This window comes from Salmo salar, chromosome ssa10 (assembly GCF_905237065.1).
Source record: "Salmo salar chromosome ssa10, Ssal_v3.1, whole genome shotgun sequence".
Taxonomy (NCBI): domain Eukaryota; kingdom Metazoa; phylum Chordata; class Actinopteri; order Salmoniformes; family Salmonidae; genus Salmo; species Salmo salar.
Window position 1 is genome coordinate 25,866,995 of NC_059451.1, and position 20,074 is coordinate 25,887,068.

At 45.3% G+C, this 20,074-nt stretch overlaps 2 protein-coding genes across 4 annotated transcripts in view; one reads left to right on the top strand and one right to left on the bottom strand.

The window, feature by feature from the left end:
• Positions 1-6,446, top strand: part of fxr1 (FMR1 autosomal homolog 1) — a 43,588-nt gene extending 37,142 nt beyond the window's left edge. Inside the window, exons 9-17 of one of the 3 annotated variants that reach the window (XM_014216579.2) lie at positions 2,585-2,663; positions 2,762-2,871; positions 2,981-3,073; positions 3,169-3,373; positions 3,580-3,771; positions 3,925-4,125; positions 4,370-4,447; positions 4,896-4,981; positions 5,507-6,446. In XM_014216579.2, coding sequence (XP_014072054.1) covers positions 2,585-2,663; positions 2,762-2,871; positions 2,981-3,073; positions 3,169-3,373; positions 3,580-3,771; positions 3,925-4,125; positions 4,370-4,447; positions 4,896-4,981; positions 5,507-5,677 — 1,215 coding nt within the window. In that variant the 3' untranslated portion in view covers positions 5,678-6,446. The remainder of the gene's footprint in view (positions 1-2,584; positions 2,664-2,761; positions 2,872-2,980; positions 3,074-3,168; positions 3,374-3,579; positions 3,772-3,924; positions 4,126-4,369; positions 4,448-4,895; positions 4,982-5,506) is intronic. The other 2 variants (XM_014216581.2, XM_014216582.2) reach the window with 2 other exon arrangements.
• Positions 6,447-6,487: 41 nt separating this feature from the next.
• Positions 6,488-8,424, bottom strand: dnajc19 (DnaJ (Hsp40) homolog, subfamily C, member 19). Its single transcript, XM_014216583.2, has 6 exons — positions 8,249-8,424; positions 7,720-7,771; positions 7,551-7,624; positions 6,903-6,982; positions 6,758-6,828; positions 6,488-6,620 (listed from the first exon to the last, which is right to left on the bottom strand). Exons 1-6 carry the CDS (start codon positions 8,249-8,251, stop codon positions 6,550-6,552), a joined length of 351 nt encoding a protein of 116 aa, XP_014072058.1. The 5' UTR covers positions 8,252-8,424; the 3' UTR covers positions 6,488-6,549.
• Positions 8,425-20,074: the final 11,650 nt, after the last annotated feature.

A 20,074-nucleotide genomic window follows, 5' to 3' on the forward strand; every position in this document is an offset into this window, starting at 1 on the left:
AACTGTGGACGCGTGTGAGTGAGTGAACTGTGGACGCGTGTGTGAGTGAGTGAACTGTGGACGCGTGTGTGTGTACTGTGGACGCGTGTGTGTGTACTGTGGACGCGTGTGTGTGTGTACTGTGGACGCGTGTGTGTGTACTGTGGACGTGTGAGTGAGTGAACTATGGACGCGTGTGTGTGTACTGTGGACGCGTGTGTGAGTGAGTGAACTGTGGACGCGTGTGTGAGTGAGTGAACTGTGGACGCGTGTGTGAGTGAGTGAACTGTGGACGCGTGTGTGAGTGAGTGAACTGTGGACGCGTGTGAGAGTGAGTGAGTGAACTGGACTGTGGACGTGTGTGTGTGTGTGTGAACTACAGACGTGTGTGTGAACTACAGAAGAGTGTATGTGAACTACAGACGTGTGTGTGTGAACTACAGACGTGTGTGTGTGTGAACTACAGACGTGTGTGTGTGTGAACTACAGACGTGTGTGTGTGTGTGTGTGAACTACAGACGTGTGTGTGTGTGAGTGTGAACTACAGACGTGTGAGTGTGAACTACAGACGTGTGTGTGTGTGTGTGTGTGTGTGTGTGTGTGTGTGTGTGTGTGTGTGTGTGTGTGAACTACAGACGTGTGTGTGTGAACTACAGACGTGTGTGTGAACTACAGACGTGTGTGTGTGTGTGTGAGTGAGTGAACTGGACGTGTGTGTGGTGTGTGTGTGAGTGAGTGAACTGGAAGTGTGTGTGTGAGTGAGTGAACTGTGGACGCGTGTGTGAGTGAGTGAACTGTGGACGCGTGTGTGAGTGAGTGAACTGTGGACGCGTGTGTGAGTGAGTGAACTTTGGACGCGTGTGTGAGTGAGTGAACTGTGGACGCGTGTGTGTGTGGTGTGAGAGTGAGTGAGTGAACTGGACGTGTGTGTGAACTACAGACGTGTGTGTGAACTACAGAAGAGTGTGTGTGAACTACAGTGGTGTGTGTGTGTGAACTACAGACGTGTGTGTGTGTGTTTGAACTACAGACGTGTGTGAGTGTGAACTACAGACGTGTGTGTGTGTGAGTGTGAACTACAGACGTGTGTGTGTGTGTGAACTACAGACGTGTGTGTGTGTGTGTGTGTGTGTGTGTGTGTGTGTGTGTGTGTGTGTGTGTGAACTACAGACGTGTGTGTGTGAACTACAGACGTGTGTGTGAACTACAGACGTGTGTGTGTGTGTGTGAGTGAGTGAACTGGACGTGTGTGTGGTGTGTGTGTGAGTGAGTGAACTGGAAGTGTGTGTGTGAGTGAGTGAACTGTGGATGCGTGTGTGAGTGATTGAGTGAACTGTGGATGCGTGTGTGAGTGATTGAGTGAACTGTGGACGCGTGTGTGAGTGATTGAGTGAACTGTGGACGCGCGTGCGAGGGAGTGAACTGTGGACGCGCGTGCGAGGGAGTGAACTGTGGACGCGCGTGCGAGGGAGTGAACTGTGGACGCGCGTGTGAGTGAGTGAGTGAACTGGACGTGTGTGTGTGAGTGAACTGTGGACGCGTGAGTGAGTGAGTGAACTGTGGACGCGTGTGTGAGTGAGTGAACTGTGGACGCGTGTGTGAGTGAGTGAACTGTGGATCCGTGTGAGTGAGTGAACTGTGGATGCGTGTGAGTGAACTGTGGACGCGTGTGAGTGAGTGAACTGTGGACGTGTGTGTGAGTGAGTGAACTGGACGCGTGTGTGAGTGAGTGAGTGAACTGGACGTGTGTGTGTGTGAGTGAGTGAGTGAGTGAACTGTGGACATATAATTGAGTGAGTGAGTGAACTGTGGACGTGTGAGTGAACTGTGGACGCGTGTGTGAGTGAGTGAACTGTGGACGCGTTTGTGAGTGAGCTGTGGACGCGTGTGTGAGTGAGTGAGCTGTGGACGCGTGTGTGAGTGAGTGAACTGTGGACGCGTGTGTGAGTGTACTATGGACGCGTGTGTGTGTACTGTGGACGCGTGTGTGTGTACTGTGGACGCGTGTGTGTGTACTGTGGACGCGTGTGTGAGTGAGTGTACTGTGGACGCGTGTGTGTGTACTGTGGACGCGTGTGTGTGTACTGTGGACGCGTGTGTGTGTACTGTGGACGCGTGTGTGTGTACTGTGGACGCGTGTGTGAGTGAGTGTACTATGGACGCGTGTGTGTGTACTGTGGACGCGTGTGTGTGTACTGTGGACGCGTGTGTGTGTACTGTGGATGCGTGTGTGTGTACTGTGGACGTGTGAGTGAGTGAACTATGGACGCGTGTGTGAGTGAACTGTGGACGCGTGTGTGAGTGAGTGAACTGTGGACGCGTGTGTGAGTGAGTGAACTGTGGACGCGTGTGTGAACTGTTGACGCGTGTGTGTGTACTATGGACGCGTGTGTGTGTACTATGGACGTGTGTGTGTGTGTACTATGGACGTGTGTGTGTGTGTGTGTGTGTGTGTACTATGGACGTGTGTGTGTGTGTATTTGTGTGAGTGAACTGTAGACTTTTGTGTGTGTGTCAGTGAACTATAGACGTGCGTGTGTGAACTATAGACATGTATTTACCACCAGGACCTTTTTAAGAAAAACAACCTTTTGTATTCTTCAAGAATGAGGAGGCAGTTAAGAAGGCAAGGAATTATCTGGAGTTTCTTGAAGATTCTGTTCAGATCCCCAGGAACTTGGTCGGTATGTATGGAGATGGATTTGATCATTATAAAATTCAAGACATCTGTGATGGTGTGTTCTTTGTGTTAGTTCACACAAGTTCTTTTTGGCTTTTTCAGGCAAGGTAATTGGCAAGAATGGGAAAGTCATTCAGGAGATCGTTGACAAGTCTGGAGTGGTGAGAGTTAGGATTGAAGGGGACAAGGATGGCACACAGCCACGTCAAGAAGTAAGCCCTTACTTTTGTGCTACTTTCTAGCTCACTTAGTAGACGAAGAGATCAATATTGTCATAAACGCTCTTCACCCATAATAACATCATTTATTTGTGATGCGCTGACACAGGGAATGGTCCCGTTTACATTTGTCGGCACTAAGGAGAATATTGGGAATGTCCAGGTACTTCTGGAGTACCACATTGCCTACCTGAACGTAAGCAGTGATCTACAGTAACAAACTCCTAATGGTTTGAGTCAGAGCTGTAGGAGTTTTTTGTTGTTGTGACGTTTGCCTGTCGTCGACTGCAGGAAGTCGAGCAGCTGCGTATGGAGAGACTGCAAATAGACGAGCAGTTGAGGCAGATTGGGATGGGCCACAGGCCTTCATCTGGCCGCCCAGCAGACAAGGGCTACACCACAGACGACAGTGTGGCTGCTACCGCCGTGCACACCAGCCGCTCCTACACCGGCAGAGGCCGCGGACGCAGGGGCCCCAACTACACCTCCGGCTATGGTGAGTGTCATGTTTACAATGATACTGAAGACATTTTGTAGATTCTCCCATTACAAGCCAGTCTTCCACACCTATCAGGTGGTCAATCGAAAGTTTCAAGACACAGTCTAGAGGGGAATATTGATATTGGGATAGCTATAGCTCAACAGAATGTGATAGAAAAGTCATCAGCCATGTGGTATTAAAAAGCTATGTTTGACTTTCAGGCACAAACTCTGAGCAATCCAATGCCTCTGAGACTGACTCTGAGCGGAAGGATGAGCTGAGTGACTGGTCCCTGGCGGGAGAGGAACCGGAGAGGGGGACTCGGCCACAGAGAGACAGCAGGAGGAGAGCTGGTCCAGGGAGGGGTAGAGGGCCCAGGGGCCGTGGAGCAGGGAGAGGAGCCCCCAACACTGGTACAGCTGCAGACACAATCGATGGGTCATACACATGCTGATGACATCAGACAATCATTTATCCCTTATGTTTATCATGAATGATCTTGTGAAGGTTTGAATTGTTCCTCAAACTATAGGTATTAAATATTAAGGATGTTGCTTACTCTATAGCTCTGAAGGATCCTTATGGCAACCCCTACAGTGTGCTTGACAACACAGAGACAGACCAGACGGCCGACACTGATGCTAGCGACTCCAACCTCAACACAAACCGCCGCCGCCGCTCGCGCCGCCGCCGGACTGACGAGGACACAACAGTCATTGATGGCATGAGTGAATCGGATAACGCTTCCCTCAGTGAGAATGGCCTTGGTAAGTCCCTTCTGGATAAAGGTGTCTGAGTAAAATAAACAAGCCCTGGGAGCCAATGGGATTCAACAACAAACACTCTCATAAGCATTAGAAAATACAATAATTTCACGTTACAGAAGATGGGAGGCAATTACCTCTGTGACAGACCAAAAAAGGTTAGAATCACACAAATTGACACCAATCCCAAGTCAATCCTTATGCAATACTCTCACTGAGGGCTCTGCACAAATTCTCCCCCACATAGATGACTCAAAAGCTAAACCACAACGGCGTAACCGTAGCAGCAGACGCAGTGTCCGCCCACCAGAGGAAAGGCAACCAGGTAACCGGTGGTGAACGGCCTGTTTGTTTGTTTACCAAAGCCAGCATGACTGAGTGTGCTTAACACTTTCCCTCGCTAGCAGTAAAGTGATTCAACCTGTAACCATCGACTTGCTCTGGGAAGCCTCTTCAATTTCTCTTTCTGGAGCTGAGGAGAAACTTAGGAGAGGCATGCCATCAAGAAGTCCCATTGTTTTTAATGTTAGCACTCCAATTCACTAACATGTCCGTTACTGGTTGACAACCGTTTTAAGGTTGTGAAAGTTCATTGAGTTTTCCTTGCTGTAATACTAGTTGCCTGTATTTCTCACTTGCACTCCTAAGACTACCTTTTTAGTTATTTTTAACTGCATTCAGTCTGTTTTAATTAATTAGCTATGATGACATCCGATTTAAGTTCTAGTTCAATGAATTACCAATGTAAGTGGTTCTAACATTTTGTTTTGCAGTTACAGTGGCAGATTACATATCCCGTGCTGAATCACAAAGCAGACAGACTAACCAAAAGGAACTGAAAAATAACAAAAAAGAACTGGTGAGTCTGGAAAACAATGCTACAAATCAGACTTCAGGGCCTGTATGTATCAAGCGTCTCAGAATAGGAGTGCGGATCTAGGATCAGACCCCCCCCCGGTTCTTACTTGGGGCTCCCGAGTGGCGCAAAGCACTGCTTCTCAGTGCTATAGATGTCATTACAGACCCTGGTTCGATTCCAGGCTGTATCACAACCGACTAACTGTGAGTCCAATAGGGCAGCGCACAATTGGCCCAGCGTCGTTAGGGTTTGACCGGGGTAGGCAATTATGAATTTGTTCTCGACTTGCCTGGTTAAATAAAATAAATAAATTACTCATTGTGATTTAAAGGTTAAACTGATCCTAAATCAGCACTACTACTATGAGATACTTGTTACATACAGGTCGGTCCCAGGCCAGAGAAAGAGCCATGGTAATGTACGGAACCCTGCCAATGAGTTCAGAGACCAGGCTGGTTTTCAATTCCCAGAATTGTATGTCTTTGGTCAAGCTTCTGTAACTGTTTCTACCTGTGTGTCTTGTAGGAGCAGGTTGAGTGTATTCCGGAGCACAGCCTATCTGCAGAAGCAAATACGAGCAACGGCCCCAGCAATGGAAGAGGTGACGAACCAGGCAGGGCTTCCACAGAACGGGTTGCCAAAGTCGCTTACCAAGGGAATGGTGACCAGCAGCCTGTCCTGAACGGGGTTTCCTAATCTACGAATCCACTCAAACTCATTAATTGTACTACATTTTTACAATAGTTATTGTACAAGCTTGCCAAAGATAGTCATGGACTTCCAGATTCTCTACTGCACTTTTCTGTTCCCTCAACATGGAACACAGAGAGAGATTTAGCACTGAACCGAGACATAAGAGTATGTTTCAAGTACATGATCTGATGTTGTGCCTTGAGAATAGATTCAACATAGTTAGTTGCCTGGCTGTAGTAAACGTTTTGTCAGTGATGGCAAAGATAGGAAGAATCCAGTTATCCTCCAGTTATCCTAATATTTGTTGAGTTAGCTGCTTTTTGTTACATTTTAATATGCAACCACTTCTTCATATGAGGAAATGCAGTCTGGAAGAGAAAGTTTTGCACTGAATTGTAATTTATTTTCCATAAGAATAACATTAGTCTGGAAACTGGTCTGTTAATGTTCTTGTCAATTTTTTTTTAATCCTGAATGACACTCCACATAGTAGTGAATCTGTATGCTGGAATGATGGTGGCAGTAACTGGTCTCATGAAGGAGCTTTATTTGGTTTAAGTGTACAGTATTTAAAAAGCTGTTATTCCTAACACTGGCTGAAGACCGTATTTTCATGCAGGTGACAATTTGGACTACTGAAAGAAGTTTCCAGATGTTGGTTCGGTAAACTACAATTCTGTTTTTTTATGCTCATTCTGGTTTGATGTGCAATATGTTTTGTATGCCGGTAGTTCTTAAATAAAACCCGATCTTCCATTTAGATCCAAAACCACCTTTGTCCTGAGAACATGAGTATCGTAGAGAAGAAGACAGTTTGATCTCTTACATTATTTATTTATTAATAAGAAAAACCAAGTGCAATGTGATTATCTGATCTATTTCTTTAGTTGTCCATCAAGTAAATCCTTTGCTTCATTTATTTTAGCTGCAAGATATGGTGATCCACCTGCAATATAACAAAATGTGCATTTTTAGAGTACAGTGTGATCCAATTAATTTTTACAAGCTCCTTGGCTCTAAATAAAAGCAAATATGTATTTGGAAAGAAATGTCATGACCACACATTGTACAAGTTCCTCAAACCTCTATCGGGGTGATTTAGAATCATCAGTTTTCTGTGGGCTTCTCTGATCTTGGTCTTGTTAGCTGTGGGACTGGGGACAACAATATGATACATTAGTGCAATAAAGTCAAGCATTTGCTTATCACACACAGTGAAATTTAGTACCTGACTCCTAGAACGAGCGAAGCCTCTCTCTTGTTCATTTTGGGATCAAATCCACCTCTGTAGTATCCACCACCAAAAGCCTGCAACAAGACAGTTACACCACTGCATCTGTAAGTAGTTTTTGTTGGCTCTTATTTTTGACAACTTTCAATTTACTACATTCCTAAAGAACTGTACTTTTTACTCCATATTTTCTCTGACGCCCAAAAGTACTCGTTACATTTTGAATGCTTAGCAGGACAGAAATGGTCCAATTCCCAAACTTATCAAGAGAACCACCCTGGTCATCCCTTCTGCCTCTGATCTGGCGGACTCACTAAACACAAATGCTTTATTTGTAAATGATGTCAGTGTTGGAGATAGCCCCTGGCTATCCGTAAATTTAAAAAAAGAAAATGGTCCCATATGGGTTGCTTAATAAGGAATTTAACTGATTTATAGTTTTACTTTTGATACTTAAGTACATTTCAAACCTAATGTTTTATTAGGTGACTTTTACTTGAGTCATTTTCTATTAAGGTATCTTTACTTTTACTCAACTATGACAATTAGGTACTTGTTCCACCACAGCACCAATGTGAGTTCAGACTAATGCCATTCATTGTGTCTTGTAGAGGCCAACACGTGTTTAAGCCCATACAATCTTACCGATTTGGGAAAACTCTGCATAGCTTGCTTCATTTGGGGTTCCATGTGTTTCATGGCCTGCATGGCATAGCGACCTGAATCAAGGAGGATCGGCATTTTAGTGTCATAAAATCCATCAAAATGTTTCTTCAACTCTGCATATTCTGTACCTTAATAAAGATAAACTGACCTGCAAATCCAGCTGCTGCTAGGGTGAGCCCCACTGCCACCATGGAACTGGCCTGTGAATCGATTATGGATGTTCATTAGAGGAAGATATCTCAACCTTTTCATACAAAGCCTACAAGACATGTTCAGAATCAAAGTCAGCTAGTGCAGTGGTCACATCTCAGATATGTGGTCAAATCCTGTGTGATCTGTAGGTCATGTACCTTACTGGTTTCCACATGATGGCGCTGCAGCAGTCATGCTGCTATTTGTTTCTAGCTGTAACGTTAACCATTTATGCTTCAGAGGTCTAGGGTGAGTAATGTTAGCTAGCCACCAACTGTATGGCTGTTAGTCGTAGCTACACACACTCTATCAGCTTGCTCACTTTCACTAGTATGCTGTTACAGCTAGCTACAGTCGCTAGTTAGCTAACTGGCTGGCTAGCCAGCTTTACTAACGAAATGCTAACGCTTCTGCTCTTGTCTAAACACTTCAATGCAGTAAGCTATCCTTTCACGGTAGCATCGATATAATCAATTCTAACTCACCATGTTTTATTGCTAAGATCCGCCTCTATCAAAGACTTGCAACATAACTTTTTATACACTTGTCTACGATAAACAAAGTCACAGATGACCCCTCATGTTTTGATCCGTGACTTCTCTGTTGTATATTTCTGGCCTGACAGAAATGAAAGGCACATGTCGTAACGACTAAAGTCAATTGCTCAGTACTGTCGCAAAATGTTAGGATCCCAATTCTATAGAAATGTATGCCTAGTCCCTAGGTACTTCTTGCCTAGTAATTTAGTGTCCTATAAAATATGTTGCCTATCTGGTCCAGCATCTCTGGACCTGAAAATGTGCAAATACAGTGTTTTTCAGAACACATTATTAAGGTAATGTATAAACTACAGTAAACTGTTATAAAATACTTATAAATCAGCCTTTTTACCTATTCCCCAGATATGTATCTATTGTTTAGATACTTTTTGTCCAGAGACTATTTTGAGAAAGTATGCTTATTTCTACTCTGCTTTGATATGTTTGTCTAAGCTTTTCACCTAAATATATATATATATATATATGTACAAACAAGCAGTATTGTACAGCAGTGGGAATGTAATGCCAAATAGTCACACGTTAGTCACTCAAATTACAACAGGCACTCATTCATACACTATACAGTACATTCGGAAAGTATTCAGACCCTTTCCCTTTATCTACATTGTGTTATGTTACAGCCTTATTCTAAAATGGATTACATTAAAAATGTTCCTCATCAATCTACACACAATACCCCATAATGACAAAGCAAAAACAGGTTTTAAGAAATCTTTGCAAATTTATTGCAAATTAAAAACAGAAATACCTTTTTAACATAAGTATTCAGACCCTTGGCTATGAGACTCGAAATTGAGCTCAGGCGCATCCTGTTTCCATTGATCATCCTTGAGATGTTTCTACAACTTTATTGGAGTCCACCTGTGGTAAATTCAATTGATTGGACATGATTTGGAAATGCACACACCTGTCTATATAAGGTCCCACAGTTGAAAGTGAACGTCAGAGCAAAACCCAAGCAATCAGGTCGAAGGAATTGTTCATAGAGCTCCGAGACAGAAATGTGTTGAGGCACAGATCTGCGGAAGGGTACCAAAAAATGTCTGCAGCATTGAAGGTTCACAAGAATACAGTGCCCTCCATCATTCTTAAATGGAAGAAGTTTGGAACCCCCAAAACTCTTACTAGAGCTGGCCGCCAGGCCAAACTGAGCAATCGGGGGAGAAGGGCCCTGGTCAGGGAGGTGACCAAGCACCCGATGGTCACTCTGGCAGAGCTCGAGAGTTCCTCTGTGGAGATCGGAGAATCATCCAGAAGGACAATCGTCTCTGCAACACTCCACCAACCAGGCCTTTATGGTAGAATGTCCAGACGGAAGCCACTCCTCAGTAAAAGGCACATGACAGCCCGCTTGGAGTTTGCCAAGAGGCACCTAAAGGACTCTCAGACCATGTGAAACAAGATTCTCTAGCCTGATGAAACCAAGATGGAACTCTTTGGCCTGAATGCCAAGTGTCACGTCTGGGGGAAACCTGGCACCATCTGTACGGTGAAGCATGGTGGTGGCAGCATCATGCAGTGGGGATGTTTTCAGCGGCAGGTACTGGGAGACTAGTCAGGATCAAGGGAAAGATGAACGGGGCAAAGTACAGAGAGATCCTTGAAAACCTGCTCCAGAGCGCTCAGGACCTGAGACTGGGGCAAAGGTTCACCTTCCAGCAGGACAACAACCCTAAGCAAGCCAAGACAACACCGGGGTGGCTTCGGGACAAGTCTCTGAATATCCTTGAGTGGCCCAGCCAGAGCCCGGACTTGAACCTGATCAAACATATCTTGAGAGACCTGAAAATAGCTGTGCAGCGATGCTCCCCATCCAACCTGACAGAGCTTGCGAGGATTTACAGAGAAGAATGGGAGAAAGTCCCGAAATACAGGTGTGCCAAGCTTGTAGTGTCATACCTAAGAAGACTCGAGGCTGTAATCGCTGGCAAAGGTGCTTCAACAAAGTACTGAGTAAAGGGTCTGATTACTTATGTAAATGTGATATTTCAGTTTTTTATTTTTAATACATTTGCAAAAAATTGTAGAAACCTGTTTTTGCTTTGTCATTATGGGGTATTGTATGTAGAATGATGAGGAGGAAAAACGATGTAATACATTTTTGAATAAGGCTGTAGCGCAACAAAATGTGGAAAAATTCTAGGGATCTGAATACTTTCCGAATGCACTGTATATACAAAAGTATGTGGACAACCCATCAACTTAGTGGATTCAGCTATTTCAGCCACACCCGATGCTGACAGGTGTATAAAATTGAGCACACAGCCATGCAATCTTCAAACACAAACATTGGCAGTAGAATGGCCTTACTAAAAAGCCGCCCCCTTTCCAACAAGTCAGTTCCTTAAATTTCTGCCCTGCTAGAGCTGCCCCAGTCAACTTTAAGTGCTGTTATTGTGAAGTGGAAACATCTAGGAGCAACAATGGCTCAGCTGCAAAGTGGTAAGCCACACAAGCTCATAGAATAGGACCGCCGAATGCTAAAGTGCATAGCGTGTAAAAATCTTCTGTCCGCAGTTGCAACACTCACTACCGAGTACCAAAATGCCTCTGGAAGCAACATCAGCACAATAACTATTTGTCGGGAGCTTAATGAAATGGGTTTCCATGGCCGAGCAGCCTAAGATCACCATGTGCAATGCCAAGCTTCGGTTAGAGTGGTGTTAAGCTCGCGGTCATTGGACTCTGGAGCAGTGGAAATGCATTCCCTGGAGTGATGAATCATGCTTCACCATCTGGCAGTCCGGCGGACGAATCTGGGTTTGGCAGATGCCAGGAGAAAGCTACCTGCCCCAATGCATAGTGCCAACTGTACAGTTTGGTGAAGGAGGAATAATGATCTGGGGCTGTTTTTCATGGTTCGGGCTAGGCCCCTTAGTTCCAGTGAAGGGAAATCTTAACACTACAGTTTGGGTAAGGGCCTTTCCTGTTTTAGCATGACAATGCCCCCGTGTACAAAGTGAGGTCCATACAGAAATGGTTTGTCGATATTGGTGTGGAAGAACTTTACTGGCCTGCACAAAGCCCTGATCTCAACCCCATCGAACACCTTTGGGATAAGTTGGAACACCGACTGCGAGCCGGGCCTATTCGCCCAACATCAGTGCCCGACCTCACTAATGCTCTTGTGGCTGAATGGAAGCAAGTCCCCTCAGTAATGTTCCAACATCTAGTGGAAAGCCTTTCCAGAAGAGTGGAGGCTGTTATAGCTGCGAAGGGGGGAGACTCCATATTAATGCCCATGATTTTGAAATGAGTTGTTCGACGAGCAGGTGTCCACATACTTTTGGTCATGTAGTGTAACTAGAAAGAACATAATTGATCTTACCTTACATGGTCAGTTCCCAAGGATTGCTATAATATAGGACTGAACAGAACTTTAACCGAACATCTGCTCTGAGCAATTTAAAATAGAATAGAACATGGTTATCTCTCTTCCCATTGGAATGAAGCACACTGGAGCAACACAATGAGATGTTGAAGGTCCTAATTATTGCCCCTATCATTTGCATAATTACAATGTTTTCCAAGGCAAGGGCAGTATAGAAATTTCAAACTGTAGTGGACCTGCAGCAGTCAGTGAAAGTCAGGTTTAATGATGAATCTGTCCTCCATCAGGCAGGCACACTGGCTGGAGGGCTGGAGTTTCAATAGGATTTAAAAAGCCAACTGTGTGGATAAATTAGAGTTTTGCCCCAAAATCATATGGAATTACAATGCTGGGTGCATGTGGTGAGCCTGCACACAAAAAGCCCAGAGGAAGCAGCTATTTCTGTTGGTTTTATTAAACCAACCAAGCAATTTAATTCTTTTGTTCAGGGGAGTTCTACTTCATTGATTAACAAAAGCAGGGATATAATTTTTTCAGCCTTTTTGAAAAGCCTGAAATGTCAAGCCTTTTAAAGCAGATTATTCTGCCTCTGTGCGGTGAATGCTGCCAGAGTAACCTTTTGTCTACAATTAAATATTCCAGCATAAATATAAAAGAAAATCAGAGATGGGGAAGATTGACTCACGAGAGATTGGAGAGGTAGATCCTCACACTGATAGTGCAAACAGCTTGCTTCTAATTAAATATGCCACAGAGTCTCAAAGCATTTGCTTTCAGCCGCAGAGAGAGGAGGCTGCCTAAGAATGAGGGGAGAAATATATCACATCATCTGTCTGTCCACAGCCTTCCTCTGGGCATCTGAAAGGTATTTCATTTTTTTGTTTTTGTAATTATTTGTTTCCCTTTTTTGTAGGAAGTATCTAAAGGCAACACCTTCAGGGATATGCATAAATAGAAAAACACAATAAAAGTTCTCAGATTGTTTATGATTCAGACTCAGATGATTAAGCATGACAATGTGGCACTTCAGGGACATGGGGCATTTATTTTACATTTATGGAATTGGGTGCATTCTCCCCATGTCTGTGATGCAGAGAGGGGGTATATTCAAAGCCGTTATACTATGCAACATTTAATTTAGTAGTGTTCAGTTTAAGTTGTAGACTTTATGTAGTGGTTCATTTAATTGATGTGTGATTGCATCTAAAGGAAAGAGGTTAGAAAGAATATGTGGTATTGTATATTGTATAACTAGGGGTCAATCCTTATACCTTTAACAGACATATTACTACATTTGTTGGTGAAATAATGTATAGATAGTCTGGAGTAAAGATAGATGTTTAGTGGTTTGTTTATTGTCAGGTTGACATAGAGGTGACCACTAATAGACGTGATGTAGATTCTTGTTACTTACTCCTAAGAGAGTATTGATACTGTAACTTTGATCTGATAACAGCAGTGTTGAAAATATTGAACTCTGCTTTACATGTTAATATGATGTTTTCTCATGCAGATATTTAGCCAAGTTTAGGAAACAGTACTTTGTGAATTTTAGAATGGTTTACTAGAATTGGATCCTATCAACTTTATCAAGTCATCAAGTGTTTTGAAGAGGCAAACACATAGCAAATTCTGTCATAGCAAAAATGTGTGAGCACATATTAAATAATAGCTTCTAAATAAGTCAAAGATAGAATGATTATTGGGAATAAACTTTTTTCTTGTTGAGCAGAGCATAGCTATTTTGATAAATTGCTAATGTCAGCTTATTAAAAGTGTGTAATCCTAATAGTATGTTGTTGGTAATGATTTCATTACATTACAGGTTCATAACAGTTATGTTGATCATCATACATCACACATATATCTTCATGGAGGATGTCAGTTTACACATTTGAATGTTTGCTTGCTGCAAAAAAATATGACAAAGTATTTTCCTTTAAGTATGCTATGTGTATAGGAGAACGAACTCCCAGATAATGGGGGAATATATGGTCCCCTAAGATGTTTTTAGTGGGTGACTGAAGGATTTCAATTAATGCAGATTACTTCAACTGTTGGCTTTGTTGTCTATCAGATCTCACTACCTGTATATATTAAATAAGTAGTAGAGAGGGCTGTGGACTGATAATGTTTTGCATGAGAAATGGGGCACTTTTTAAAAAAGTGATTCATTCAATGCATTTGAATGTGTCTGAAGCATCCAGACAAAACAGAGGCCCCAACATATGCCCCCTCACCATGACCCCATCCCACTTACCCCATACCTGCAATAAGGTCTTAGCAGAAAATTGGGCAAGTCAAGAGTCTGTTGATTAACCCTGACAGACCTAATGATTGTGGGTCAGAGTTTCAGCTTGTGAGATAAAAAAACAACTACTAGAGTCAAATAATAGATGCACTGACAGGCAAATTGTGCTCTGTCATTTGCGTTTTAGGACGATAATGGATTCGGAACTGACCAGCTCTGACTGGTAATGGCGTTGGCTGCAGCTTTTTCCCACGTCTGAAGTGAACGGATATGGCATGAGGGACGAACCTCATCGCTTTCCCAGACCACAAGTAAATCTTGCATTATGCTGAATTTTAGCTTCCAAAAGGATTGCAAGGTTTGCAAAAAGGAAACCAGAATTATTCAATCAAATTGGCACCTCCACATCCAGATTCGACTAGTGCTGCATAATGCAATCCAGTAATCCCTTTATCAAAAACTCAGATGAAATGGTCTTATTGGAAAAGGAGTTAAATATATTTAAGGTCATTCTATCACTAGTTTATTTTTCAAAATTGCCCACTCTCTTTTTATCTACAGAGACAATAATTACTTCTAGTTCAACACATTATGGCTGATGAATGTTCAGAGAATCCACAGGAAGAAATCTTTGCAATAATCAGCAGTACAGTTTTCTCTCCCTTTTAACATTTCTATAAATTTGAACATACATGGCTGTCTGAGGATATGCAATGTTAATGTCTAGGTGATGATGGCAATATGTCAGCAAAATATGGTAACCTACTTGAACTGTAATTGTTGCCGCATAAGCATCTTACATATCTTAGGCTACAGTGCGTTGTGGGCTTAGCTATAATGCAGTTTTTCCAATACATTTTGGGAAGGCATTTCTTTCCTCCTTTTACATTTTTTTACTTTCAGTAATCATCATTGTTCATGTCATTTTTCTAGGTCATAATAGGAAGAATGCTGGGTGAATACTAAACAGAGCCTATATACTGTAAATGTAGGCATCCTTTGCTGACTGTTCACATTGCCCACTGCTCATCAGCAGCTGACTGATGCCAAATATCAGCATTCAATTTATCAATAACCCACTAGGCCTAATGGTTTATAAGTCTATTAGTCCGTATAAATCACAGTGTTTCTGCTACATGTACAGTGCTTTCAGAAAGGACTCATACCCCTTGACTTATTCCACATTTCGTTGTGTTACTACTTAAATTCTAAATAGATTAAATATAACTTTTTTCACACCCATTTACACACAATACTCCATAACGATGAAGGAGAAACATGTTTTTAGACATGAAATACAGAAATATCTTATTTAAATCAGTATTCACACCCGTGAGTCAATACTTTGTAGAAGCACATTTGGCAGTGATTACAGCTGTAAGTCTTTCTGGGTCTCTAAGAGCTTTCCACAACTAGATTGTGCAACATTTGCCTATTATTAATTTCAAAATTCTACAAGCTGTCACGATTTCCGCCGAAGTTGTTCCCTCTCCTTGTTCGGGTGGTGTTCGGCGGTCGAAGTCGCCGACCTTCTAGCCATCGCTGATCCTCTTTTAATTTTCCTTTGGTTTTGTCATGTCTTGTATCGCACCTGGTTCCAATCCCATTCATTACATGTTGTGTATTTAACCCTCTGTTCCCCCTCATTGTCCTTGTCGGTGATTGTTTGTTTGTAAGTTATGTGCATGATATATTCTGGTGTGCGACAGGTTTTCTACCCAGTTGTATTTTTTAGTATATTTTGGTTTTCGGAGTTTTTGAGCACTTATTAAACTGTTCTGTTTTATACCAAGTTCTCCTGCGCCTGACTTCCCTGCCACCAGCACGCACCCTTACAGAATCACCGACCCAGTATGGAGTCAGCAGGAGCAGATACCCCGGTTATAGGGGTGGAGGAGCGCGTCCGGGAGCACGCAGCAATGCTCCACCATCTTGGCATCGCCATGGACCGCGTTGTCCAGACTATGGACCGCTGGGAGAGACAGGAAGTTCTTCCAGCGCCTCCACCAGCACAACCGGGGTCTTCTTTGAGCGCCCCTTTTCCAACTGGTTCCAGTGGGATTCGTCTCTCCCTGCCCCAGGAGTACGACGGAGAGGCTGCGAACTGCCAAGGGTTCAACTGGAGCTATACCTGGCCACCGTCCACCCGGCTCCATCGGGCAGTGAGAGGGTGTCCGCCCTCGTCTCGTACCTCACCGGGAAAGCCCTGGAGTGGGCCAACGCCGTGTGCAGAGAGGGAGATGCGGCGTTGGACCAGTTTGAGGAGTTCACCCGCCGTTTCCGGGTAGTCTTCGACCACCCGCCCGAGGGTAGAGCGGCGGGTGAGCGCCTCGTCTATCTGAGGCAGGAGATGAGGAGCGCCCAGGAGTTCGCCCTGGAGTTTAGGACCTTGGCTGCCGGCGCGGGATGGAGCGACAGGGCCCTGATCGACCATTACCGCTGCAGTCTGCGCGAGGACGTCCGTCGGGAGTTGGCCTGCAGAGACACCACCCTCACGTTCAACCAGCTGGTGGACTTGTCCATCCGGCTGGACAACCTGCTGGCTATACGCGGATGTTCAGATCGGGGTCCGGTGCTTCCATCCTCCTGCACCCCCTCTCCGATACCCATGGAGCTAGGAGGGGCGGTGCGCAGGGAGACCGGAGGGGGTTTCCGCTCGTGCACCATCTGTGGCCGCAGAGGTCACACTGCTGGTCGGTGCCGGGTTGGTTCCTCTGGGGATCGAGGCAGCAGGCAGGGCGCTCTGGCGTCACCCCAGGTGAGCCGGCACCATTCTCACCCAGAGCCCTCTGTTGCACATATGTTTGTGTTTATCACTTTCCCTGAGTTTTTCCCGCATTCCCAGCATAAGGCGCTCGTCAATTCAGGCGCGGCTGGGAATTTTATTGACAGAGCTTTAGCCCATAGTTTAGGGATCCCCATTCCCGTGGATGTGCCTTTCCCCGTTCACGCCTTAGAAAGTCGACCATTAGGGTCAGGGTGGATTAGGGAGGTCACCGCTCTTTTCGGCATGGTGACGCAGGGGCGTCATACGGAGAGAATTAGTCTCTTCCTTATTGACTCTCCTGCATTTCCCGTGGTGCTGGGCCTTCCCTGGTTAGCTTGTCATTACCCCACTGTTTCTTGGCCACAGAGGGCTCTCACGGGGTGGTCGCGAGAGCGCTCAGGTAGGTGTTTAGGGGGTTCCGTTGGTGCTTCTACGGGGGAGAGTCCAGACCAGGTCTAAACCGTGCGCATTCCCCCTGAATATGCCGATTTGGCTCTCGCCTTCTCCAAAAACAAGGCGACTCAATTACCACCTCATCGACAGGGCAATTACATTTACATTTACATTTAAGTCATTTAGCAGACGCTCTTATCCAGAGCGACTTACAAATTGGTGCATTCACCTTATGATATCCAGTGGAACAACCACTTTACAATAGTGCATCTAAATCTTTTAAGGGGGGGGGTTAGAAGGATTACTTTATCCTATCCTAGGTATTCCTTAAAGAGGTGGGGTTTCAGGTGTCTCCGGAAGGTGGTGACTGACTTCGCTGTCCTGGCGTCGTGAGGGAGCTTGTTCCACCATTGGGGTGCCAGAGCAGCGAACAGTTTTGACTGGGCTGAGCGGGAACTGTGCTTCCTCAGAGGTAGGGGGGCCAGCAGGCCAGAGGTGGATGAACGCAGTGCCCTTGTTTGGGTGTAGGGCCTGATCAGAGCCTGAAGGTATGGAGGTGCCGTTCCCTTCACAGCTCCGTATGCAATCACCATGGTCTTGTAGCGGATGCGAGCTTCAACTGGAAGCCAGTGGAGAAAGCGGAGGAGCGGGGTGACGTGAGAGAACTTGGGAAGGTTGAACATCAGACGGGCTGCGGCGTTCTGGATGAGTTGTAGGGGTTTAATGGCACAGGCAGGGAGCCCAGCCAACAGCGAGTTGCAGTAATCCAGACGGGAGATGACAAGTGCCTGGATTAGGACCTGCGCCGCTTCCTGTGTGAGGCAGGGTCGTACTCTGCGAATGTTGTAGAGCATGAACCTACAGGATCGGGTCACCGCCTTGATGTTAGTGGAGAATGACAGGGTGTTGTCCGGGATCACGCCAAGGTTCTTAGCACTCTGGGAGGAGGACACAAGGGAGTTGTCAACCGTGATGGCGAGATCATGGAACGGGCAGTCCTTCCCCGGGAGGAAGAGCAGCTCCGTCTTGCCGAGGTTTAGCTTGAGCTGGTGATCTGTCATCCACACTGATATGTCTGACAATTGTGCGATAGATCTCCTGGTAGACGCTGCACTTCCCAGGAGTCACATGTATCCCCTTTCACAGGCGGAGACGGAGGCTATGGAAACATATGTCTCCGAATCCATGCGTCAGGTGTACATTCGGTCCTCCACTTCACCTGCCTCCTCGAGTTTCTTTTTTGTGAAGAAGGAGGGAGGTCTGCGCCTGTGTATTGACTATCGGGGTCTGAATCAGATCACTGTGAGGTATAGTTACCCGCTACCACTCATAGCCACAGCGATAGAGTCAATGCACAGGGCACGTTTCTTCACCAAATTAGATCTCAGGAGCGCTTACAACCTGGTGCATATCCAAGAGGGAGACGAGTGGAAGATGGATTTCAGTACCACCTCTGGGCACTATGAGTACCTCTTCATGCCGTACGGGTTGATGAATGCGCCATCAGTCTTCCAAGCCATTGTAGACAAGATTTTCAGGGACCTGCAGGGTGTAGTGGTGTATATTGATGACATGTTGATATACTCCGCTACACGCGCTGAGCATGTGTCCCTGGTGCGCAGAGTGCTTGGTCGCCTGTTGGAGCATGACCTGTACGTCAAGGCTGAGAAATGCCTGTTCTTCCAACAGTCCGTCTCCATCCTAGGGTATCGCATTTCCACCTCAGGGGTGGAGATGGAGAGTGACCGCATTGCAGCCGTGCGTAATTGGAGGTGCAGCAGTTTTTAGGGTTTGCCAACTACTACCGGATGTTTATCCGGGGTATTTGTCAGGTAGCGGCTCCCATTACCTCATTGCTGAAGGGGGCCTGGCGCGCTTGCAGTGGACAGCTGAGGCGGACAGGGCTTTTAGTCACCTGAGGGCTCTGTTTACCTCGGCTCCCGTGCTGGCCCATCCGGATCCCTCTTTGGCGTTCATAGTGGAGGTGGACGCGTCCAAGGCTGGGATAGGAGCTGTGCTCTCTCAGCGCTCGGGTACGCCACCGAAGCTCCGTCCCTGTGCCTTCTTCTCGAAGAAGCTCAGCCCGGCGGAGTGAAACTATGACGTGGGGGACCGGGAGTTGTTGGCTCTCGTCAAGGCCTTGAAGGTGTGGAGACATTGGCTTGAGGGGGCTAGACACCCTTTTCTCATCCGGACTGACCACCGCAATCTGGAGTACATCCGGGCAGCGAGGAGACTGAACCCTCGCCAGGCAAGGTGGGCCATGTTTTTCACCCGTTTTGTGTTTACCCTTTCTTACAGACCAGCTCTGTCAAATTGGTTGTTGATTATTGCTAAACAACCATTTTTAGGTCTTGCCATAGATTTTCACGCAGATTGAAGTCAAACCTGTATTTCAGCCACTCAGGAACATTCACTGTCTTCTTGGTAAGCAGCTCCAGAGTATATTTGGCCTTACCTTTTAGGTTATTGTCCTGCTGAAAGGTGAATTAATCTCCCAGTGTCTAATGGAAAGCAAACCGAACCAGGTTTTCCTCTAGGATTTTGCATGTGCTTAGTGCTGTTCCATTTATTTTTTATCATGAAAAACTCCCCAGTCCTTAACAATTACAAGCAAACCCATAACATGATGCAGCCACCACTATGCTTGAAAACGTGGAGAGTGGTACTTAGTAATTGTCACACAATAAGTTGTACTCATCCTTAAAAATGTCGTACTGGAGAGAAGAGGACCAAAACGCAGCAGGTATGTGCAGGCTCATCTTGACTTTTATTCACTATCAAAATGAATGCCAAAATAACAAACCATGAGAATGAACGAACAACCAACAAACAGTCTGGCAAAGCATAGGCTCAACACAGAACAATTCCCCAACACCCCAAAGACAAACACACACACCTATATAGGACTTCCAATCAAAGGCAACTATACACACCTGCCTTCAATTGGAAGTCCCAATCATCCACCCAACATTTAACCAACACAAACATGCCACGTCCTGACCCCAA

Excerpts from the sequence above, each read along its gene's own strand:
- dnajc19 (XM_014216583.2), bottom strand. Across the intron at positions 7,625-7,719 it reads AGCAGCAGCTGGATTTGCAG|GTCGCTATGCCATGCAGGCC; the intron begins GTCAGTTTATCT and ends TCCTTGATTCAG. Across the intron at positions 6,829-6,902 it reads TCGCTCGTTCTAGGAGTCAG|TCCCACAGCTAACAAGACCA; the intron begins GTACTAAATTTC and ends TGTTGTCCCCAG.